Here is a 25,328-nt window from a genome sequence, read left to right on the forward strand (position 1 = left end):
TCCCTGTAAAGAAAGATAGTGTTGTTCCCATTTTATAGATGTTGAAACTGAGGCTGAAGGGAGTTTGCCAGAGGTTCCTCCAGCGAGTCCTTATCCAAAGTGGGGAAATTGACATCAAGGTTCCTCCTTCTACCTCAGTGAAACTTAATGGATTATTAGTGCACTGGCTAGAGCAAAAATGAGGAGATATACATATGTGTGTTGCTCGTGATACTGAAGGTAAGAACATTAGGGATCTCACTAGTTTTGGTGGAAATTGCATCAATTCACTTTCCAGATTATTGGAAGGAAAGGTGGAAATAAATCTATTTGTTTTGCATATATGAGCACACACGTATATATTATACATATGAATATAAAAGGGGACTCCTTTTATATTCAGCAGGTAAAGTTTCAAGTTTTGTCCATACTTATCAATTACAGGCAAAGAGGCACTCATAACTTCCTGAAAAACTTTCTCACAAGCCATCAAGATTGAGGTTAAAGCACCTTTCTTTCGGTAGACTTTGTCTAACCTTTGACAGACAGATTTAAAACAAAGTCAACAACATAGGCATACATCCTTTGTGCTCTTTGAATCAGTTCAGTTCACATTTGAAACATGAAGGGAAAGGCAGCATCATGTTATTGAATAACTGTTTTCTCCATAGATGCAAATCCACAGTTCAGCTGGACGTTGATGTACAACGAAGCAACAGAAATCACCATGCAGACTGCAGCAATCGCTGCAAAGTGTGTGTCATTATGCTGGTGGTTTGCATATGGTCAACAGGTCTATTGGTGCTGGGTAAAAACATGTTCCCTAACCGAATGTCAGCTCTTTATGAATGCTTCCTGTCTTGTCCCCAATTGGCTTGTACCATATGAACCAGATACAACGTTCCCTCTAGGACAGGGATGCAGAACCTGTGGTCTCCCAGATGTTGCAGGACTACAACTTCCACATCCTGGACCACTGGTCATGCTGGCTGGGGCTGATGGGAGTTGGAGTTCAACAATATCTGAAGGTTCCCTCTCCCTGCTCTAGAACAGGAATGGTGTCACAGGCTGTCCTGATGTGCACGGCCGCTGCAAGATGATCTTGCATTTATTCCATGCTCTCAGTGAAGAAGGTTACTCCTGTGAACCGAGTACTGGGCCCAATGGATTGAAAGAACATTGAATTTGGAGACTGACTTCCACATAACAGCCTTTGTCCATATGTCCTGAGTCATACCTTGCCTGCTTCCTCCAGCTGCTGTAACTCTGAGCACAGTGGGGAGAAAGTAAAACAACATAAACTTCACAATCCTGGGGAAATCTGAGAAATGGGTCAAGCATATAGTGGAGTGACCATCCCCAACTTGGTACCTTTCAGATGTTTTGGACAATGCCCATCATCCCTGACCATTGGCCAACAAAATCTGAGAGGCATGAGGTTGGAGAAGGCTGCCATAGATACTGCCAAATGGAGGTGGGTGAATTATTAGATATGAGGATTCCAGGTAGAATCCTACATTCCTAGGGCATAAGACACAGGTAGAGAGAGAATTGCACTTCCTATAGACTGTGCTTTGTCTGCGGTTTAGGAATAACATGTGGTCTGCTACTGAATCCTAACCAGGATGTTGGAGATTCAGCACTAGAGGGAGGGTCCAGGCTATGGATGTTTGAGGACACACACAATTAAGCAGGTGTTTGGGAAGGAAGTACACATTTACACAGCAATTGATGATAGTAAGAATCAATGACACATGGACCATCTTTACCAGTACCACCAGGGGAAAGGTTGGGGAGACAGTTCTGTTTTACAGTTTCTGGGTCCATTTTTTGGTCATCTCCCTCCCATTGAAACTGGAAGGTGGTGGGCTCGCATGACCTCTCTACACACATTTTATGGGAAAGAGGGAAGAGGAACTGAGAAGAAGAAGAGTTTGGATTTGATATCCCGCTTTATCACTACCCGAAGGAGTCTCAAAGTGGCTAACATTCTCCTTTCGCTTCCTCCCCCACAACAAACACTCTGTGAGGTGAGTGAGGCTGAGAGACTTCAGAGAAGTGTGACTAGCCCAAGGTCACCCAGCAGCTGCATGTGGAGGAGCGGAGACACGAACCCGGTTCCCCAGATTACGAGACTACCGCTCTTAACCACTACACCACACTGGCTCTGAGAAGCAGTACAGGATGGTCCATTAGGGCAGATGCGCCACTGACCTTAGCCTCAATGCTGCTCTTGTAGGACTCAGCAGGGAGGAGGGTAAGAATGGGGACAAATCTAGAATTGGTTGGTTCTGCTTGCCTTTGGCTCTGGCTCGGTTTGTTTTTGTTTTGCTTATGTAGTTTGTGTTTTTATCCCGTATTTTTATGCTGTGAACCACCCTGAGACCTATTATTATTATTTATTGAATTATACCCGGAGGTCTCAGGGCGGTTCACAGATCTATGGGTGAAGGGTGGTATACAAATTTAATAACCAATAATAGTAATGTACAAATGGTTTCTCTAAATTATCAGCACTATTTGTTGGCAGAGAAATGCTGGGGTGTGTGTGTGGTCAAACCACTAAATTTATCCAGGGGTTTTTAAAAATTCTGTAATATTTCTCAGAGGGTAGCAGTAGAGCTTTTTTAATTCATTTCGCATAGATTGTTGATGCTGTTTCTACGGCAACTGTGTTGGCGGCCTACCCACCAAGCTGCACCATCCACAATACCCCAGACTTAGTGTCGTTCCAGAGCATTGTAGGGGTGGGAAGCGGCGGCTGCCACACAAACAAATTGTAAAGAATATTCAGAGAACATTTGGCAAAGTAAGTTTTATTTTCTAGGGAGCCATATCAGAAATTCTCCTCAGAAAAAATGTTTTCTGAGAAATCTTGGCTCACTTCTGGTATGTGTGTGTTTTCTTCTTGAGCTGATTCTGTGTGATCGCGGCAAGTTCAAATACACCTGTGTCCGCAGTGCTATTTTTCTAGAAAAATGGTGCAACTCACCATGAACACCTCCCTTGTTCTTTTAGAATGGCAATGGCGCCCAGCTGAGAGGTGCCAGAATTTTGGCTGAAAACCCCCCTGCTTCTCTCTCTCTCTCTCTCTCTCTCTGTGTGTGTGTGTGTGTGTGTGGACAGCAACCATAGAACAAAACTGGCCATAGTAATTCCAACATCCTGAAAGAACAGAAATGTGGTGAAGTGTAATTAGATGACCATGGAAAACAAAACCTTTATTTTATACCGCCGATTAAGGCTGGCTTCACACTTGGAATCCTTGTGGGGTGAACCCTATCAACCTGACAGCCCCCAATAACTGATTCTTGCCCTGAACCCTTCCTTTAAATATTTCCCCTCAGACCACAGCTCCAAGCAGTCGGGTCTAGCAATCATTTTAGGGCAAGGCCGCAAAACCTTTGGTCCTCCAGTCAGTGCTGGACTCCAACTCCCATCAGTGCCCAACCAAGGATGGGCCAATGATCAGGAATGATGGGAGTTGTAGTTCAGCAACCTCTGGAGGGCCAGAGGTGCTCCCAGCCCATTTCAGGGGCATTGTGGGAAATGAAAATGGCAGCTTGACCCAGCTACTCGGTGCTGTTTGGTGTGCTCAGAATAAGCCCAGCTGGGCCCGATAAGGGAGGAAAGGGGCCACCAGATACACTCGATTCAAGCAGGAACCAGCAAGTGCCACAGATCCATAAACAAGTTCACAAGCAGTAAGATGGTTTAGTGGTAAGTTTCCAACCTCAGAGAAATTCATTTTTGAGATACTGAATAGCTCAATGAAGCATCTAGTCTCCTGTTCCTGAGGACGACTGCAGTGACTGTCGGACAGAAAAAAGTCCCTTGTTTCCTTCTCAGTTTGCCCCCCAGTATGCAAGCTCACATTGTCCAAAACTGAAGGTTCACCAGCTGCTGAGAATCCAAGAGGTGGTATTTATTATCTTCCGTGTGATACGGAGACCTCAGGACAGGCAGAGGGTCTGGGGAGGAGAGAATGTAATCAATGCTAAATTTAATTTCGGAGTCAGATTTTCCTATGGAGGAGCTGTTTAGACTCTCTCGGCTGGCGGCGGCGTTTGGAAAAAGCTCGCAAGTCTCCAAAGCTTTGGGCTGGGATTGCACTCTCTGACCGGGACAGGAGTTGATTCCGGGGAATCCTGAATCCACCGGGGACAGAGCTTGCAAGCAGTCGCTCCCGCCATTTGGCCGTTTGTCTCTGGATTCCCTTTTGACGTTCTTCCTCCTCCTCCTTCTCCTGTAGTTCCCGTTTTCAAACAGGTCTAACATAGATTCACATCCCGATGCAAAGCTCCAGTAATTCCCCTTCCCTTTGTCATTGCCTTCTGTCCGGGGAACCTGCAATTCATTGTTTTTAAAATAATAAAGAGAGAGAGAGAGAAAGCATCCATTCTGTCAGTGTCTGGGAAATATAAAACCATCTGTCAAGGCTGTCTGGAAACTGCAAACTTTCCCTCATCTCAGACCTTTATCTCCTAATCCAAGAGTGGAAGAGAGTGGGCGGTGGGTGCTCAAGTTGGGGGGGGCAATGCACTCTGCACATGCACAGGAACTCTCTCGGTTTTCTTATTGCTATTCATTCCCAAGGTCTAAGGTTGATGCACAGCATACAGAACAGATTGCGGAGCTGAAGCCTGGGCGAAAGCAAAACCCGAATTCGGCATTTGTGTGCGTGTGTGCAACAAACACAGCCGCTTCAACATCTGTGTCCGTTTAAATGCAAGTCTCGTATAAACATATATGACAAACTGTTGAAGACCAGGCTCTCTAATTATAGAAGTTGTAGGCAAATAGCCCCTTTCATTTGCTATGTACTAGCATACATCAGAAGAAAACAATATCTGCATTTTCTATCCTTCCATCCAGAAGCAGCTAAGAGGGCGAAAGGATATTTTCAATGATCTCCATTTACTTAGAGCTGAGCTTCTCTTTCTCCCTACCAACCTTGGACAGTGGCTTTCAAACTGTGTTCCACAGAGCTTTGGAGTTTCTCCAAAGCTTATCAGGAGTTATGTGAGGAAAATATCCATCACGGTGTATAAGCTTTCCGGAAAGGCGGCTTGCCCTCTATTACTGAGCTTGTTGGTGCTGACCTTTGAAGCGCTAAACAGCCTCGGTCCTATATACCTGTATACCTGAAGGAGCATCTCCACCCCCATCGTTCAGCTGGGGCATTGAGATCCAGCGCTGAGGGCCTTCTGGCGGTTCCCTCATTGCGAGAAGTGAGGTGACAGGGAACCAGACAGAGGGCCTTCTCGGTAGTAGCACCTGCCTTGTGGAATGCCCTCCCATCAAATGCCAAGAAAATGAATAAACTATCTGACTTTTAGAAGACATCTGAAGGCAGCCCTCTTTAGGGAAGTTTTTAATATTTAATGCTGTATTGTTTTTAATGCTCAATTGGGAGCCGACCAGAGTTGCTGGGGAAACTCAGCCAGATGGGCAGGGTAAAGGTAAAGGGACCCCTGACCATTAGGTCCAGTTGTGACCGACTCTGGGGTTGCGGCTCTCATCTCGCTTTATTGGCCAAGGAAGCCGGCGTACAGCTTCCGGGTCATGTGGCCAGCATGACTAAGCCACCTCTGGTGAACCAGAGCAGCGCACGGAAACGCTGTTCACCTTCCTGCCGGAGCGGTACCTATTTATCTACTTGCACTTTGACGTGCTTTTGAACTTCTAGGTTGGCAGGAGCAGGGACCGAGCAATGGGAGCTCACCCTGTTGCGGGGATTCAAACTGCCGACCTTCTGATCGGCAAGCCCTAGGCTCTGTGGTTTAACCCACAGCGCCACCCGCGTCCCAGATGGACGGGGTATAAATAATAAATTATTATTACTATTATTATTATTATCTTCCCTGTTCAGCCAGCAGGCTCAATGGTGAGGAATGACAAGAGCTGTAGTTCAAAATATCTGGAGAGTATCTGGTCATATACACATTGGTGCACAGATATTCTGTGTGTGTTTGTGTGCAATGCTTTTGTTGTATCATCCCAAGGGTCTGCTATGCCCTAAGATCCTCCCCTTCTGAATTCTGGATCAATGCAGATAATTTTTTAAAAAATTAATTAATTCTGGCTATGCAGCTTGTTGCAGCTGATTTGCATCTTTCTCCCCTCTATGTTACGAACTTGCATTGAGAACACATTGTTATAAAAGGAGGAATGGACAAATCTGTCAATTTTGGTGCTCCAAGGTTCTCATTTTTCCAATCTTAAATTCAGTTTTCCCTATTTCCACGGGTATTTGTTGCTGCTGATCCTCGTGAAAATTCCTCAGCAACTTAATGCAGATTCTCCTAATAAATACATTCGGTTTTGACTAATACACACATCTTTGCGAGTAACTTGCCCCTCATGTAACGCAATTCTGCATGTTGCATTAATTTATATGCACACTTTGCATTAGTATACACATTTTTGTACAAATAACTTGGCTGAAGAACTGCAGCCCAAAATATGGAGAAGTGTGAATTTCAAAGGATGGCTGTGTTTTAGGTTGCATTTTGGTGCAAATTAGGTATGTTTCTCTTAAATGTGAACTGAATCAATTTTCTCCCACATCTCTAGATAGCAGCAATCTCCATATGATTGTAGGAACAGTTATATTTAGATATTTTTTCCCCTTACAAGACCACACGAGGACATCAGTAAAATGCCGTGCAAAAAGAACCACACCATTGCATGACGTTCCCTTTTTTTGTTTGTAATGATGCCTGCTCAGACTGTTTATGCAGCTAGTATTGCCTGCACTGGATGGCAGCATCTCCCCAAGGCACAGATCCTGCTCATCACTTGCTACCTGAACCTTTTCACTGGTGATACAACTGACTAAACCTGGGACCTTCTGTATTCAAAGTATGTGCTCCACCATTGAGCTCAGGTCCCACTATGTAACATTTGCCTGTTCTCCAGATTAACTTCATGTTCCTGGGTCGCAGAGCCATTTAGCATCTCACTCAGCACACCTTCCACCTGCGCATGAGCTCATAAATGTACAGTAGCACTCCTATGCATTATCATCAGAGAGCAGTGGCTGCAACTGAGGACATGCTGAAATCATGAGTTAAATGTGTAAACCGCTTAGAGGTTACAGATGATTTAGCGGTATAGAAATCCTGTGAAATATGGGATCTGCAACAAAATGTTGCAGCATGGAAGGAATCTTGTACAGGAAACTCCATTCCATTCCCCTTCCCACTTGGCTTTCAATCATCACACCCAAGAGTCAGCCAGCATTCTATGTCCACTGAGCATGTTCAGTCCTCACTCGGTTGTTGGGGGTTCCAGCTTAAGTTTTCCCCTCCAAATACCCTCTGTGTGTGGGGTGGTGGTGGTGGCATTTTAGCTCCATAAGCAACAGCCCATGGATGTTTCTCCGCTAAGGACATTGCCCCACTAACCTCCATCTATTCTCAGTCAGCTCTCACCAGCCTGCCTTTCTGCTTACAACAAGTCCAGGAATTGACACTGCCTGTCCCTCTTCCTCATAGTCTTTGTTGCCCTTTGCAGAACCCAGCAGGGAGGAGGATGGGGCAAACTGAGAATTAATGGGCAATTCCTGATATTGGCTCTGGCGCCACCTACTGTTGGGCTCCCTGCCTTCCACCCAACCAACCAGTCACCATAGTTGCCAACCATCACCAGCCACAGCACTCGCAACCTGGACTTCAGAAATAGAGGGGATATTTTTGCCCATGCAGCTGCACCTCGAGAATGCTTGGACCACGGCTCTATAGTAGAGAGCACACCTTGCATATGGAAGATTCCAGGTCAGATCTTTGGCATCTGCAGTCAAAAGCACCAGCTAAACCTAAGCCCCCTGTCTGTGACCCCGGAGAGATGCTCTCATCTAGAGAAGACAATTCAGGCCTCGATGGACAAACAGCTTCACCCATCATAATAGAGCAGCCTTTCTCAACCTGTGGGTCCCCAGATGTTATTGGACTACAACTCCCATCATCCCTAGCTAGCAAGGCTAGAGCTCAGGGATGATGGGAGTTGTAGTCCAACAACATCTTGGCACCCACAGGTTGAGAACCGCTGTAATAGAGCTTTCTTCGTTTCCTATAGTGCTATGCTGAAAACCTATTCCTGTCTTTGTCTCCCTGTTCCTTGCTGGTCATTCTCCATAAATAAGTTGCTTTTTAAAAAATTATCCAAAAGGAGAGCACATTCTGGTGAGACTTCCCTGGGTCAGATGTGCATGTGCTTCTTCTGCTTTCAAGATGACCCAGGGCGTTTCTGAGTTTTGTTTCCTTCGTTCTACAAATCGCCTGCAAACTACAGGTCTCCTGGGTGCCCATGCTTCAGTGAAAGTTCGAAGGAAGACGTCAGATCAGGAAGCACAGGCAGCCAAGGAGGTTGCAAAGAGTTGGAGTTATGTTTCTTGGAAAGAACACCCTCAGCCACCTCACAATGCCAAAGGAAGCTCAAAACTCCACACCCACCAAAACCCTAAAGCATGGGTAGGCAAACTAAGGCCCGGGGGCCAGATCCGGCCCAATTGGCTTCTAAATCTGGCCGGCGGACAGTCCAGGAATCAACGTGTTTTTACATGAGTAGAATGTGTCCTTTTATTTAAAATGCATCTCTGGGTTATTTGTGGGGCACAGAAATTCGTTCATTTTTTTTTCCAAAATATAATCTGCCCTCCCTGCCAAGGTCTGACGGACAGTGAACCAGCCCCCTGCTGAAAAAGTTTGCTGACCCCTGCCCTAAAGCATCTCTCAAGGGTCCAGAGATGGAGACATGCAAATGGAGTATAAACCAAGCCTTATGAAGAATGGTTGAGGGATCTGGGCATGTTCAGCCTGGAGAAGAGAGAGGAATATGATAGCCGTCTTCAGATACCTGAAGGGCTGTCACATAGAAGGTGGAACAAGCTTGTTTTCTAATCATTCAAGAAGGTGGAACCCGAACAAATGAATTCCAATTGCAAGTAAGGAGATTTTGGCTAAACATTAGGGAGAACTTCCTGACGGAAAGGGCTGTTTGACAGTGGAGTGGACTACCTCAGAAGGAGGTAGACTTTTTTCCCATTTTTCAGCAGAGGTTGAATAACCATCTGTCAGATGTACTTTAACTGTAATTCGTACATTGGACTAGATGACCCTTGAGGTACCTTCCAACTCTAAAATCCTATGAATCTGTGATTATAATAACATAAGGAAATTCTTGCTGAATCAGGCTAATGGCTCTAGTCCTGTTCTAGTATACCTGAAGGAGTGTCTCCACCCCCATCGTTCTGTCTGGACACTGAGATCCAGCTCCGAAGGTCTTCTGGCGGTTCCCTTGTGAGGTTACAGGGGACCAGGCAGAGGGCCTTCTCGGTAGTTGCACCTGCCCTATGGAACACCCTCCCATCAGATGTCAAAGAAATAAATAACTATCTGACTTTTAGAAGACATCTGAAGGCAGCCCTGTTTAGGGAAGTTTTTATGTTTGATGTTTTATCGTGTTTTTAATATTCTGTTTGGAGCTGCCCAGAGTGTCTGGGGAAACCCAGGGTTATAAATGATAAATTATTATTATTATTCTCACAGTGGCCCTTTTAAAAGTGTTATGGATGGAGGGATTATTGGGTTGTCTTTATTCTTATTTTTATTGTGTATTTTGTGTTGTTTATATTGTACAGTCATACCTTGGGTTACAGACCTTCAGGTTGTGCGTTTTCGGGTTGCGCACCACGCTGAACCCGATAGTACCAGAATGGGTTACTTCCAGGTCTCGGCGCTCGCGCATGCACGGAAGCACTAAATCGCGCTTTGCGCATGCGCAGAAATGCCGAATCGCAACCCGTGTGTACGCAGACGTGCCGCTGTGGGTTGCGAATGCTGTGGGTTGCGAACGTGCCTCCCGCACGGATCACATTCGCAACCTGAGGTTCCACTATTAATTTATGTTGTGAACTGCCCTGAGGTCTATGAGTATAGGGCAGTATACAAATTTAATATAATGACGACGACGACGATTTGTGCATGAGAAGCCTGAAAGCAGGATGTGAGCGCAACAGAGCTCTTCCAGTTTGTGATTTGCAGCAACTGGCGCTGAGAGGCTTAATGAAAGCCTCCTTTCACAGGGGAGAAATCAAGAGCCAGTTTTCAGCACAGCGCTGGTTCCCTATGGCCACAGCTGAGCTGATTCTACAGCCAGATGTGCACAGCATCCTCTTGCAAATAGGGCTCCCCACCGAGCAGCTTGCAGAACCCAAGACTCCCTTTCCAGGTTGTGGACTGCTGCTGTGGTTTGTTGGTCCTACCTTGACAAAGCAGCTGTTGAGGGAGAGGTTGTGGCGGATGGAGTTCTGCCAGGCTCGCTGGTTTGTCCTGTAGTAAGGGAATTTCTTCATGATGAAGTCGTAAATGCCAGAAAGAGTCACTTTGTTGGAGGGGCTCTGCTGAATGGCCATTGCAATTAAAGCGATGTAGCTGCAACATGAAACAAAAGAAAACGAATCGCAATACCGTCCTGTATAGAAAGGTGTCAATGCTACGGGCATAGAGACTCTGGAAGCAACATCACATAAGATTCAATCTAACTCCAAGGTTGCGATCCTAAACAATACACATTCAGGAATAAGCCCAGCTGAATATGGCAAGGACTTTGTTCCAAATAGACATGCATAGGATTGTTAGTTGCAGTGACTTCCCACTGACATCAACGGGACTTCAATTAAGTCAGGACTAACTATGCAGAGAGGTCGCATTGAAACCAAAATAACAACAATGGGACCTACGTAACAATGAGACCCAACACCCAATAACTAATACGCTTCCTCGGAAGTAAGTGCCTTTGTTTTCAGTAGGACTACAGCTTTAGCCTTAGTCAGGATCCAGCCCTAGATATCTTTAATGCATAATGCTGTTCTAAGTTCTCAAATCATTGCTGCAGTAATGTATGATGATGATGATGATGGTGATGACCTGTATTATTTATTTATTTCTCATCTTTCCTTCAGGGAACCCAGGTGAACATTCATAATTCTCTACCCCACCACTTTTCGCAGCGCAACAACCCTATGAGGTAGGATAGGATCAGAGACAGAGAGGCAGAGTGTGTTTCTTGCCCAAGGTCACCTAGTGACCTCTATGACTCAGTGGGGATTTGAATCAGCCTTGGTCCAGCGCTCAAATTGCTATACCACACTGTCTCCCATATTACCAGTGGAGACTGAGAGATAGAAACTTGAGTGTGGTAACTGAACTGGAAGCTTTCCTGTTCATCGCTCAGGCTCTTAACATGCACAGCTCCATCCATTGGACAGCGCTACTCTTGAGATGCCCACTTTCTTTGGATAGTCTCTTGAGAGAGTTGTTTGAAGCACTGGGCTCCATGAGTGGGGTCAGTGGGTATTAGGTTGTATTCAACACTAGCTCTACACATAGTAGACCCATTGAAGTTAACTACCTTTTGTCATAAGGTCCCAGGGTGAGTTGCAACAAGAAGAGGGTAAGTTGGAAAAACTTCCAAGTCATCGACAAACAAAGTCCACAGGCTGGAATTTGAGTCCAAATCTCACATTAGCTCTCAAATCAAGTCACATCCTCCCACTGAGAACACCTGGGTGTTTATGACTCAGGAAAGTTGATTGCGGAAAGCACAAAATGCTTCTTTAAAAAGAGATCCTGAAAGTAGGATTTGCGCCTAGTAGAGATGTCCTGGATTCTCCTTCAGCCCTCATCTACAGCAATGACTGGACCGTTATTGTATGAGAAGTAGCAGGACTGCTGCTGACTGCCCATTTTAAGTATAAGGAAAATACTTAAGGATTCTTCCAGTTGCACAGTGAGAAATGCAATCTCTCTGTTTTGGCAACTGTTTTTCCATTCCACTCAAGTGAAAGAGCTTTGATTTAAATCACACAAACACACAGCACCACCAAAAAGCATGCCCAGGCACGTTTTGCAACTTTTTTGAAAAACCAACAACAACAGAAGTTTCTCAGCACTGAAATTCCTGTGAATTGTGGCAGGCGGTTGCACTTCATATCAAAGGATCACTTTGCAATTCGGTTCTGTCCAGGTTGACTTGGATGTGGCATGAGTTCTAGGGGGCTCAGGTGACAATTCTACACATGTTTACCTGGGAGTAAGCCCCACAGAACTTAATGGGGCTTGCCTATGAGTAGACATGCATTGGATGCCCAGTTATTCCCATACAACTGTGCATAGTGGAACAGGAAGTATTTCTCTTTGTGATCTTTGGGAAGTGCAACTTAATGTAAATAGTGGATTAATCAACTCATGCTTTGGTTGATTAATCTTTAGCAGTGGATCTGAGAGTTAAGGACATACTCTATTTTTTAAGGTGTGGTGTTAATGCAATAGAAAATAAAGAAGAAATGGTTAAAGGCAATCTTCTCTTTTAATAATGAGTGCTAAGTTTTTGCTCAGTAACCATAAGCTTCCTTCAATCTGTCAAAAAAGAACCTAGATTTTTTTGTAATATGCACATTTGATTAGCTACTTAGTAAGTCAAAATCCAGCCGTTTCGAAAGATTTAGAAGTGACTAATCAGACTTGCTTAAGAGGCTGAGATCCTGAGTATCTCACTTATATCCTTGTCTAAAGTGGTTAATTTAGCACCTTATGCATTTAAGACATATTCATTAGATTGTTGCAGAGAATGGGGAGGGGGGTTGGAGATTGATCAGAGGACAGCAATCCCTATCAGTGACATCAATTCTAAAACAAGGCTACATTTTTTGGGGGGGGGATACTTATGACACTGTACACATTTTATCCACCAAACAACCCTCTGCAGTAGGCAAGTCTGATCAGACCGAGGCCACCCAAGCAAACCTTTTTTTGCCACTTCAGTCTGGAGCCCCCCTGGTTGAAATCCCAAACTCAACCTGGCTCCTAGTTTTAAAATAATGCGAGCAGTTGAAATGCATAAAAACGAGTCATTAAAAAACAACAACCCCAAAATCATTGCAACCCCATATCCATTTTATTTTGTTTTTGTTTGCCCACACCTGGAAGATGCTTATGGATGAGTGTTGCAAAGAATCACAGAGGAATTCGCCAGCAACTGACAATATGGAGAGAGAGAGAAAGAGAGTTGGAAAAGTTAAGCTTACCTGTATGCTGGTCTGGTGAACCTTTTCTCTTCATCAGAGCTGCAGGTTGGGTAATCATCCCCATCATAATTAAAGCAATTATAGGGGTACTGGGTGTTATCAAACATATTCCTTGTCCTCTTTTGGCTTCTGTGAAGTAGGAGAGAAAGAGAGAGGGAGAGAGGTGGAAGAATGATGCTTCTCTGTTTCTTCTCTCCTCCCTCTTTTTCTTTGCTTCCACCCTCCCTCCTCTCTCTCTCCCCCCCCCCTTTTTAATCCACACAGTGGCAATTTTTGTTGTTGCAGCCTTGGAGTCCCCAAACAACCCTTTCTGAATATCCTCGGTGGGCTCGTTCTCCCTTCCCCCTGCTCTCGTTGGAGGAAAATGAAAAAGGCAGCGACTAACCGATTCAAGTGTGGTAAAGGTCTCTCCTGAACCTTTGAACTTGGGTGTATGCAACAGCCAGTAGCTATGCAATCCTGGCTTCCTGGGTGGTCCCCCACTGGCAAGATGGGCACCAGCCTCCCGTTTGCCAACGACATACACAATGTGGCCAAATTAAATAGCCCAACTGGCTTCATAACTCTTTCTTGTAAACAAGGCTCCAGAGTTCCTTCTCTTCCTTGGTGTTTAGGACAAATAAAGGAGACGTAGGACAGTCCCAATCACTCTGGGTTGTTGTGTTTTTTCTTTTCCAAAATCCATCCCTCATTGAGTCATAAATAAAACCCCCTTGAGAGGACATGGCAAACTGCCCATCCTGGTGTTTTGCTTTGTTTTGTTTTTTAAACGCCCCCCCAACGGGTGTAAATTCTGTTTCCACAACTGGGGAGGGGAAGTGGGAATACACACAAATGTGTGTGTCTCTGTGTGTGTCAAAGAGGACAGAACAGAAGGACTGGGGGGGGGGACTACTGTCAAGTAGGAAAGTAAAAGGAAAATAGCTGTAGGCAGGATAGCTGCCTGTGTGGGCTTTGATCTGTAGGATGAATTAGACTAATAACTCTCTGTGTTGGCATCCAATCCTGTAACAATTTGATAGTCTCTCTCTCTCTCTCTCTCTCTCTCTCTCTCTCTCTCTCTCTCTCTCTCCTCCTTCTCTTGCAATGCTTTGGAGTGGTTTCCAACATGTGTTGTAAAACTAAAGGCAAATCATTCAACGGTTTCATTATGGGAAAGGAGGGGGTTCCCTGAAAGGTGTGCACGCTACATGATAATTAAATTATTTGAAGACAGCCACTTCCCCCAGGAAGATAGTTACTCTGGGGAGAAGAGGAGCCAATGCAAATCGGTGGCTTGCTTTGGAAGAGGGTTGGCTGGATTGGAAAACGGTGGGAAAGGAGGGAACAAAAGAAGTTTGTTCCCTGGTCTAACCAATGAAATATTCTCTACATCAGGGTAGGGAATCTCAGGCCCAGGGGTCAAATGTGGCCCTTGGTACTTTTCCAACCAGCCCTTAGGATGTTTCCATGGCCAAGAACGGCATTGCAATTGTAAAACTTGGAGGTTATCAGAACATGGATAGCTCCATGTGTGGCGCTGAAAACGCCAAGGTTGCAAGTTAGGTCCCCATATGGAACATATTCCTGCATTGCACGGGGTTGGACTAGATCAGTGATGGCCAAACTTGGCCCTCCAGCTGTTTGGGGACTACAATTCCCATCATCCCTGACCACTGGTCCTGTTAGCTAGGGATGATGGGAGTTGTAGTCGCAAAACAGCTGGAGGGCCAAGTTTGGCCATGCCTGGACTAGATGATCCTCTGGGTCCCTCCCAATGCTATGATTCTATGATTTTATGGACAACTATGTTCAGACTATCCTGGTGGAACAGAAATGTTTTCAGCAGACATTTCAAGGTTGAAATAGAAAGTACCTGCTTCATTTCTACGTGTGCACATTTTTGCAAGCAGTTTCCCCTAATAGAATGGATTTCTGAACGTTATCTTCACCCACATATTCATTTTTATGCATGCTTTCTCCTAATAAACTCATTTTTGTAAAGACTGTTTCGTTGGTGACCTGCATTGCAAAATTCAGATGAGTGCAATTTTCAAAGGCTAGCTATGCTTCGGTTCACATGTTGGTTTAGGATGTGCAAATTTGGTAGATTTGGCTTTATATGAGACCTGAATTGAATTTCACCTCAATTCCTAATTTCCCCAAACCCCACCCCACCCTCCCACTATATATAAGGGTCTGGTGACTTCTGTTTCGGTGTATCTGAAGAAGTGTGCATGCACACAAAAGCTTATACCCAGAACAAACTTAGTTGGTTTCTAAGGTGCTACTGGACAATTTTTTAATTTTTAATTTATTTTGACTGTGTCAGACCAACACGGCTACCTACCCGAATCTAGACTCCTAGTTAATCTTAGCTGTGGCTTACCGTGATGTGTGTGAACCAAGCCTCTTTCTGTGTGTAAATCAGGGCTTAACAACATAGTGCCATCCAGGTGTTGATGGACTGCAACTGTCACCATCCCTGACCATTGGCTATGCTGGCTGGGAATGATGGGAGTTGACAAGTGTTGGTGCTGACCTTTAAAGCCCTGAATGGCCTCGGTCCAGTATACCTGAAGGAGCGCCTCCACCCCCATCGTCCAGCCCAGACACTGAGGTCCAGTGCCAAGGGCCTTCTGGTGGTTCCCTCGCTGCGAGAAGCCAAGTTACAGGGAACCAGGCTGAGGGCCTTCTCGGTAGTGGCGCCCGCCCTATGGAACGCCCTCCCACCAGATGTCAAAGAGAAAAATAACTACCAAACTTTTAGAAGACATCTAAAGGCAGCCCTGTTTAGGGAAGCTTTTAAGGTTTAATAGGTTATTGTATTTTAGTGTTTTGTTGGAAGCCGCCCAGAGTGGCTGGGGAAACCCAGCCAGATGGGCAGGGTATAAATAATAAATTATTATTATTATTATTATTATTATTATTATTATTATTATTATCCAACAATTCCTGGAGGGCCACAGGTTCTCCACCCCTCCTATGTAGCACTCTTTCTTAACAGTGTTTCTTAACAGTGTTCTTCTTCCATACACTCTGGAGGCAGACAACAGGGTGGTTAAAGATGATGAGGAATTTAAATCAGTTTGCATTTAAAGGCAAATCTACCGTTTACGCACTTTTACGAGCAGAAGCTCAGCAATCATTCAAAATTTGCACTTCTCCAAATTTTGTGATGCAGTTCTCCAGCCAAGCCCAATGCCTATGTTACGGTGAAAAGTGTCTATAAAAATGCATCTATATTAGGAATGGGGAAAAGAAGCAAACACCAAAGCATGATATTAAAGGAGAATGTTTTCGGGAAAATATGCTTATTAGACAAAATGCATAGGGAAGATGGGTCGATCGGAAGCAATTTGCACTAAAATCCAGATGAATTCTCACAAGGACTTTTTTAAAGAAAAGAAAAAGGAAGACAAATCACGAAACTGAATGGAAATGTGGGGAACTGAACTTTAGGCTGGAAAAATGAGAAACGGGGAGAAACTGAAGCAGACAGATTGTCTCATCCCTGGTTTCCAAGCATAGAAAGCCGTGTTCCCATTGCTTCCATTTCAGAAGTTCAGGGGTGGAGTGCAGAACCTTACATCACCAAAACAGCACCACCCATGTGCAAGATGAAGGTATCGTCAGGCTCAAGAGAACCCCAAGGCTCTCAGAAGTGCTAAAAATCTTTGAAACTAGAACCTTAAGGAGTGTGTGCTTGGAGGGGAAGAGACTCAAAAAGAGCCAAATGGGAACCGAGCATGCTCAGCCGCCGCAGAATGCTAATTGACTATTAGGGAAGGGAAGGGAACAGTGCCGGATTTAAGTATAGTGGTACCTTGGGTTAAGAACTTAATTCATTCTGGAAGCCCTTTCTTAACCTGAAACTGTTCTTAACCTGAAGCACCACTTTAGCTAATGGGGCCTCCCGCGGCCACTGGAGCACGATTTCTGTTCTTATCCTGAAGCAAAGTTCTTAACCCGAGGTACTATTTCTGGGTTAGCAGAATCTGTAACCTGAAGCATATGTAACCCGAGGTAGCACTGTATAACCTAAACAAGCTATAGCTTAGGGCCCCACTCTCTTGGGCCCCCCAAAAATATTTAAAGGAAAAAAACCTGGATGTACATTTCCAAAATATAAGATAAAAAACAAATAGAATAAAACCTACATACATCAACAGTGTTTTGTGTTGTGTAGGCTCCTATTTGTTATGTGCAAACAGCTTTAGGTCCATAAATTACCATGCAGCATATATTCAACGCAAAAAAGCAGTGACAATTTGTTGTTGACAAAGGACAGCTGGACATATTAAGGGCCCCATTACCGTCAGTAGCTTAGGGCCTCATCAAACCTAAATCCGGCCCTGGAAGGAAAGGGAGAAGTCGGTGTGAGGGGTGGTGGAATGGAATATTTTAGAGGAGAGCGTGGCTGGCTGGAACCAACAATGTAGAAAACTGTCTTATACTGAGTCAGGCCATCTTTTCATGTAGCTCAACATTGTCTATGCTAACTAGAAATGACTGTCGAAGATTTCTGGTGGGGAGCCTCTCCTAGCCGTGATGTGGATTGAATCTGGGACCTTTTGAGTGTGCGACCAGTGAGCCACAGGTCTCCCACTTCCCTAGTCTCTTGGGACAGAGCGTTCCACCAAGTCGGGGCCAGTACTGAAAAGGCCCTGGCCCTACTTGAGACCAATTTAACCACCTTGTAGCTTGGGACCTCCAAAGTGTTGTTATTTGTGGACCTTAAGGTCCTCTGCAGGCATACTAGAAGAGGCGGTCCCGTAGGTACGAGGGTCCTAGGCTGCATAGGGCTTTAAAGGTCAAAATCAGCACCTTAAACCTGACCCTGTACTCCACCAGGAGCCAGTGCAGCTGGTAAAGCACTGGATGAATGTCATCCCACAACAAGGACCCTGTAAGGAGTCTCACCGCAGCATCCTGCACCCGCTGGAGTTTCTAGGGCAGCTTCAAGGGCAGCCCCGCGTAGAGCGAGTTACAATAATCAAGCCTGGAATTTTTCCTAAAATGAAATGGGATATAAATGTAAAACTTTCTCACACAACCTACCTATAGGAGTTTCAGGGAGGTGAAAGCATTTCGGTAATATTAGCAACGTTTCTGTTTTGCGAGTTGCTCTAACGTGCTAAATTTAACTTATCCTGTTTTGTCTGACTTGCATTGTTTGGGCGTGTTGTGGTTGTTCTAAAAACGAATGTCAGGCATGGGCCATTGGGTGCATCTTCTTGCAGATTGAAAAAACAACAACAACTAGACAACTGCCCTAGATTACTTGAAGTCAACAAACAAAGTAGGAATTTGGATTCCTACAGTGAGCAAATAGACACAACAACTGAATTCTGCCAATGTGCTTTTGAAATCCAAATGGCAGTGTATCTTTTGTTTTAAGGCCTTCTGTGCTGCATTTCATCCCTGGCTGACTATTTATGGCCAGTTGATAAATCTCCCCAAAAGAATGTTTACAAAAGAAATATAGGAGGACCTTTAACTGCAATGGCAACATTAGCAGGTGTCCCAATTATTATAGAGGAGTAAAGCTGAGCAATGGTTTTGCCTTAGCATCTGTTTGGCTGCGGTGATTTTACTGGGGAAACTGTAACTCATATCCGGCGTTATCATAAAACCATAATTTTACTGGGCACTTTTTTCACCCCTTCTGGTGTATATTTCCAGAATGTAAAGCTGTAAACTATTTGATTTGGGAGATTAAGCAGATGATTAAAATGCCATGTAAGATTTGCTTTCTGTGAAAAGAGAGAAAGCCAGAGCAAAATAAAACTTTCAAAATAAAACTGAGCTGAAATATTATATCATTATGACAATGATTAAAAGAACGTGACGCACGCAGTTGGATCTTTTTATAATTCCAGGGGGGTTATTCCGTCCCCCATCCCATAATTGTTAATAAAAGGGAGCAATAATTGTTTACTTTTCTATCCAATCCAAAGTCTAGGCCTGGGTGCAATGGACAATGCATGCAGACAGGGAATAGGGGAAATGATATTTTAAAAATTGGAATATTAAGCAAATATTAGAAACATAGAAAATGACAATTGGTAATATAAAGGTGATTAATGCAGCAAGGAATTTTAGCAACTTTATCAAGTGTTTTGATTTTAAAACCTCACTGGCAGCAGAACATCTACCTTGCCTGTAAAAGGTCCAGGTGCAATCTCTAATATCTCCAGGTATGGCAGGTGGCGCTGCCAGCTCTAGAGAACAGCTGCCAGTCAGTGTTGACAATACTGAGCTAAATAGACCCATAGTTTTGACTTGGCGGAAGACAGCTTCTTATATGTCATCTTAAAATAGGCATTCCTTTGTATATGCGATTGAAGGGGGAATTCCTTTCTGCAGTTTTTTATGCCTTCATTAAAATTAATTAACATTATTTTTTTAAAGTCAAAGTCTCACCCAGTTAATCAGGGATAACTTTTCAGTTGATTACAAAGGGATTTATTTTATTTTTTTGTATAATTTTTATTAACAAACCAATCAGATCACATTAATTCCAAATTACAAAACCAAATTTTTAAATTTTTGTTGGGGGTACCCATGCTTCGAGCTCAGAAAGGGATCCAAACATCTCTCTTGCTGCTGCTTTAATATTCACAGTTCTGTCCAAATAGTATTCACAGTTCTGTCCAATCTTCTCTCTATTATTTTCTTCATCTTCTTGTTGTTATCGTATATTCCTTTCTTTGTGACCTCTGATAGTCTCCACAAGCGGGTTAAAAACAAACGATTACAAAGGGATTTAGTGTACAAACCTGTGGATCTTTTTCTCCAGAAATAAGTCCAAGTGTGGAATTAAGTCTCATTGAACTCTACTTCTGTGATTGCACTGTAAATCAATTAAAGTAACAGATTAATTGATCAGCACCTGCAGCCTTCCACTTAGAAATTCAGAACAAAGGGCTACAGATGTTTCCCAGGTGACCTCAAATTCTAATTGATTATATTTAGGCTAGTCAAATCATCGCCTATTCTTAGAACAGAAACGCTACACCAGGCTTCCTCAACCTCGGCCCTCCAGATGTTTTTGGCCTACAACTCCCATGATTCCTAGCTAGCAGGACCAGTGGTCAGGGATGATGGGAACTATAGTCTCAAAACATCTGGAGGGCCGAGGTTGAGGAAGTCTGCTCTACACCTTTGAGGGCTGCATAAAAGTTAGAAACAGGTAAGGCTTGTCCTGCAGTCGAGATAGAGAGAAGGAGAAAGTGGGGGGTTATGTGTGTGTAGGAGGAAGAATTGATGCTTTTGAATTATGGTGCGGGAGGAGACTCTTGAGAGTCCCATGGACTGCAAGAAGATCAAACCTCTCCATTCTTAAGGAAATCAGCCCCGAGTGTTCACTGGAAGGACAGATCGTGAAGCTAAGGCTCCAATACTTTGGCCACCTCATGAGAAGAGAAGACTCCCTGGAAAAGACCCTGATATTGGGCAAGATGGAGCGCACAGGGAGAAGGGGATGACAGAGGACGAGATGGTTAGACAGTGTTCTCGAAGCTACGAACATGAGTTTGACCAAACTGTAGGAGGCAGTGGAAGACAGGAGTGCCTGGCGTGCTCTGGTCCATGGGGTCACGAAGAGTTGGACTCGACTAAATGACCAAACAACAACAAAGGAGGTCCTAGGTTTGAATCCTCTCTTGGCTATGAAGCTCACTGGGTGATCTTGGGCCTGTCTTGCCACATAGGGTTGTTGTGAAGATAAAATGTGAGTGTGTGTATGAACTATAGGTGCTACCCTGAGCTCTTTGGAGAAAACACAGATTATGAATGAAGTGAAGCTAAATTGCCAACAGAAGGAAACAATATGAGTCGTCAAGATACAACTTGCACAGTCCAGGGCTCCATCTGCAATGTGCATTTAAAGCAGTATCATACTACTTTAAGCAAGACACAACTTTCCCCCAAAGAATCCTGTGAGCTTGGGAAGAGTGTTGAGAGCTGTTAGGAGACCTCCCCCCTTACCATAACAGAGCTACAATTCCCATAAATCACTGGGAAGAGAAATGGATTGTTAAACCACATGTTTATTAGTAATATCTGTCTCAGCTGCATAGAAATATTTTTATAAATAAATAAATGGTAACTATGAACTTGAGCCTGAGTTTTGCTTATTTCCTCCTCCCATCCCAATCCATTTTCCTTTTGTGTCGTGCCTTGTTTAGATTGTAAGCCTGAAGGCAGGGACTGCTTCTTCTTCTTTTATTTTTAATGACTCGTAAGTCACTCGGAGTACATGTTGGGGGGCTAAAGAACATGATAAAATGATACACCTAAATAAAACCGGGGTGCTACTTAGCTGTCTTCCACAATTGCATATTTCAGGGGATGCTGACCTGAACTATTCCACTGGTCTTCACAGCACCGCCTAGCCAATTAAAGGTTTGTTTGGACGAATGCAAGTGTTTACATTCTGACTTAAACACTAACTGTGGACGGGCAACTTGTTCCAGATGTTCACCGCCTTTGTTGGTGCCCAAAATGGCATCAGACAGTTACGCACCAATTTTAATTAAACTGCTTTTGCTGAAAGAACAGATTCGGAAAGAAAATGAGCGGCAGCTGTGGAAAGTGGCTGGCTGCTGTATACAACAACATTCCCTGCTGCTTGCAAATTGATAGCTGTGCAAGCGAATCCATCTAAGGCAGCCTTTCTCAAGCTTGGGTCCCCCAGCTGTTGTTGGACTACAACTCCCATCATCCCTGACCACTGGTCCTGCTGGTTAGGGATGATGGGAGTTGTAGTCCAACATTATCTGCAGGCCTGAGCTTGAGAATATTTGGGCATCATACATTTGAAAGTACTGTGATACTGCTTTAAGCAGTCATGGCTACCCCCAAAGAATTCTGGGAGCTGGAGTTAGTTAAGGGTGCTGAGAGATGTTAAGAGGGGCCTATTCCCCCTTACATGGCTACAGTTTCCAGAATTCCCCGTGAAGTGGGATTGACTGATAAACCATTCTGAGATGTGCAGCTCCCTTCTGGGCAGTTTTCTGAGGACCACATACAAGTTGTGGGTGGGGCCAGTAGCAAAAGCAGGTGGAGCAATGAATGCAAACTTCGCTTTTCTGCAGAAGAATGGGTTACACACACACACACACACACACACACACACCTACCTACCTCTGTCCTCCATCCAGGCAAATATGAAACATTCCAGCCAGGCCAAAACAGTCCACAGGTGGGCAATAAGTGGTATTTAGCAACAAAAGTCAATAAGAATATGCAAAAATGAATTGATAAATGGATGAAAAGATAGAGTCAGAATATGTTAGGATATAGAGTTAAGATAAATGAAAGAGGGTAAGGATTTGCTAAATTGATTATGTAAATGGGAATGCAAAAAGGGGAGGTGTGAGGAGGTCAAGGAAACAAGCAAATGAGCTTAAAAATATCAAAAAATGGATTTGTTTTTTGTATTTTCCTTTTTTTTCTTCTTTATGTATTTTTGAATTTTTCTTTTTCTTGGTTTTTCTTTTATTCTGTAAATCTTTGTTTTTTGTAAAACTCTAATAAATATCTTTTTAAAAAAAACAAAAAAAAACAGTCCACAGGTGTGCAAAGCCCATAGAAGAAGTAGAAGAAGAAGAAGAAGAAGAAGAAGAAGAAGAAGAAGAAGAAGAAGAAGAAGAAGAGGAGTTTGGATTTGATATCCCGCTTTATCACTACCCGAAGGAGTCTCAAAGCGGCTAACACTCTCCTTTCCCTTCCTCCCCCACAACGAGTGAGGCTGAGAGTCTTCAGAGAAGTCTGACTAGCCCAAGGTCACCCAGCAGCTGCATGACGAGGAGCAGAGATGCGAACCCGGTTTACCAGATTATGAGTCTATCGCTCTCTAACATACCCTCCAACATTCCTCAGATAATGATTGGGACATTTCTCACTCCCCACCCCCCCAACTGACCCTCCTTGACCCCTCATGTTTTGTCCCCCCCACCTATTAGAAAAAGGTCAAGTGCCACCACTTCACCAATGGAACACGACACACACACACCCTCAACCACCCTAAGAAAACCCTTTAATCCCAATTTTATTTTGTTTTATTCTTTGGCAGATTTACAAAAGCAAAACACGCACCTATAAATAAATTTTAGAAAGGGGCAAGATTAGACACAGACACACAAATTATATATTAATCAAGACTCGCAATATTTTTTTTTTGGGGGGGGGGTTCTACAAATTCCCAGGCAGTACCAGATACACCCCACTAGAGCTCAGTAAAAACTGAAAACCATCTAATTTACATGTAAGCTTTGTGCAAGGAAATCAGGACTCAATGGGTCGTCTGGAGGAACCTTTAAAGACAGGAGAGAACTCTTGGGATCAGATGATTCTCCTTGGCAACATCCCCCCTCCAATGTTGCTCACCAAAAAGTTTGTAAATGCCTAGCCAATCCTGACTTTAGCTGAGGACAGTCTGTACTGACCCAAGTCACCCTTCCTTGATTTTACTCTAAAAAGCATGAGAAAAGTTCTTTTTAACGAGCCTCATCGTTGATTCTGGGAAGATTGCCTGCTGGTGAAAGTGACAGTTGTGAGGCAAATTTTGCTGCCAGAGTGAAGCCTTGATAGAGCTTATGTCAGGGATTCTATGTAACATTTCACCAAAGACAGACAGTCTCTCTCTTTCACACACCAAGCTCCCCACCTCCTAAATTAGAATCACCACTTGGACTCGCACATCTATCATCCTTCACGTCTCCAACCATCTATCACGTTAAAGGGGCAGATAACCCTACTGTGAAGACTGGAGCAGATAAGTCTTCTGTTAACACAGTATTTTGGAGCTGGGGTCAATAATTCCTTGAAGGGAAAAATTGCAGCTTCCTCCTCTCATTCATTCATTCATCTCTCTCTCTCTCTCTCTCTCTCTCTCTCTCTCTCTCTCACACACACACACACACACACACCCCTTTTGTTTTATTGTGTGTTCTTCATAAAAATTCCTAGAAACAATGGTTTGTATCCAAACACTAGAAACAATGGTTTGAATCAAACCAACAGTTGGTATCCAAACACTAGAAACAATGATTTGCATCAAAATAACAGTTTGTCTCCAAATGCTGGAAGGCATGGTTTGTATCCAATGTTAAGTCCCATTCCTAGTAGTAAGAGCTAAGTTAGGTCACATCTGTATTATACATTTTAAGCACTCTGATACCACTTTAACAATCATGTCGCCTCCCCCCCAAGGAATCCTGGGAAGTGTAGTTTGTTTATTTTTTGTTTGTTTAAATAAAATGCAAAATCAATCATAAAACAAAACAATCACAGAAAACAGGTATGAAATATTGAAGGAGATACAAAAAGGGCTTCAGAGACCTCATTAATACATTCCAGACTTTTGGTATAATAGAAATTGTATCAGGCCTATAAAAATGAAAACACCATTAACATAGGATGAGTTGCATTTCTAGCAAACCTTAGTTTGCAAAGACTAGTCTGCACATTTTCTATTTTATTTGTATTATCCACATCCATTTATAGCCTAGGGGGTGAGGATTGGTTATGTAGTTTGTTGTTTGTTTGTTTGCTTAATAAGATTTATATATTGCTTGATTGCAGAAAAAACCTCAAAGTGGTTTACAAAAAAGATAGAACAATAAAATTGTCACTAAAAAATTTCACAACTGTAATATAAAACATATGGAAGGTTAAAACTGCAATCAAATAGACTTAAAGAAATTAAAACTTTCTGAACATCTGGGTAGGCTTGTCTAAATAATGTCTTCAGCAGGCGACAAAAGGGTACTGAGAGCTGTTAGGTAAACGAACGCATGTGTATTCATCACTCAAATGCTGATGAATTTTTACAAGGACGTTTTTCTGCCTGCAAACCTCACTACCAGAATACACCAAAGGTCTTTCTGTTCTAGCAAGTAGCTTCCAGCAGTGGCTAACAGGATGCCTCTATCTCACTAGCTGTGCCCACGAAGGTAGACCATAATACACAGGCAACTTTCCTATCACATGTCTCAGAACTTTTGTCTGTTGACAATTATGTACCTCCCGGTTAGCTACAGAAAGAACCAAGGAAATGCCCGGTTAATCAGGAAATGAAGCATATCTCCTCCTTGAACGCCATGGAATTCAAAGGAGGCGAGGGAGGAAAAAGGGTCTCTGCACTTTGCCTTATCGATACAAAATCTCCATGCTACGAAGGAGCTGCTTTGATTAAAGACATGCCCTTCTGTTTGAAGGCAGGTGTGTCTTGTGATCTAACATGAGTTCTGCAAGATGAAATTACACTCTG

The 25,328-nt window shown here is 43.6% G+C and overlaps 1 protein-coding gene across 2 annotated transcripts; it reads right to left on the bottom strand.

The window, feature by feature from the left end:
- Positions 1-1,920: 1,920 nt before the first annotated feature.
- Positions 1,921-25,119, bottom strand: FOXL3 (forkhead box L3). 2 transcript variants are annotated; one of them, XM_083585363.1, is made up of 4 exons: positions 25,082-25,119; positions 13,070-13,198; positions 10,247-10,415; positions 1,921-4,326 (listed from the first exon to the last, which is right to left on the bottom strand). In XM_083585363.1, exons 2-4 carry the CDS (start codon positions 13,174-13,176, stop codon positions 3,850-3,852), a joined length of 753 nt encoding a protein of 250 aa, XP_083441489.1. In that variant the 5' UTR covers positions 13,177-13,198; positions 25,082-25,119; the 3' UTR covers positions 1,921-3,849. The 2 variants fall into 2 exon arrangements, with proteins under 2 accessions (XP_083441489.1, XP_083441488.1); XM_083585362.1 differs by lacking the exon at positions 25,082-25,119 and adding an exon at positions 13,455-13,687.
- Positions 25,120-25,328: the final 209 nt, after the last annotated feature.

Source organism: Podarcis filfolensis, assembly GCF_964270895.1.
Source record: "Podarcis filfolensis genome assembly, chromosome: 14".
Taxonomy (NCBI): Eukaryota; Metazoa; Chordata; class Lepidosauria; order Squamata; family Lacertidae; genus Podarcis; species Podarcis filfolensis.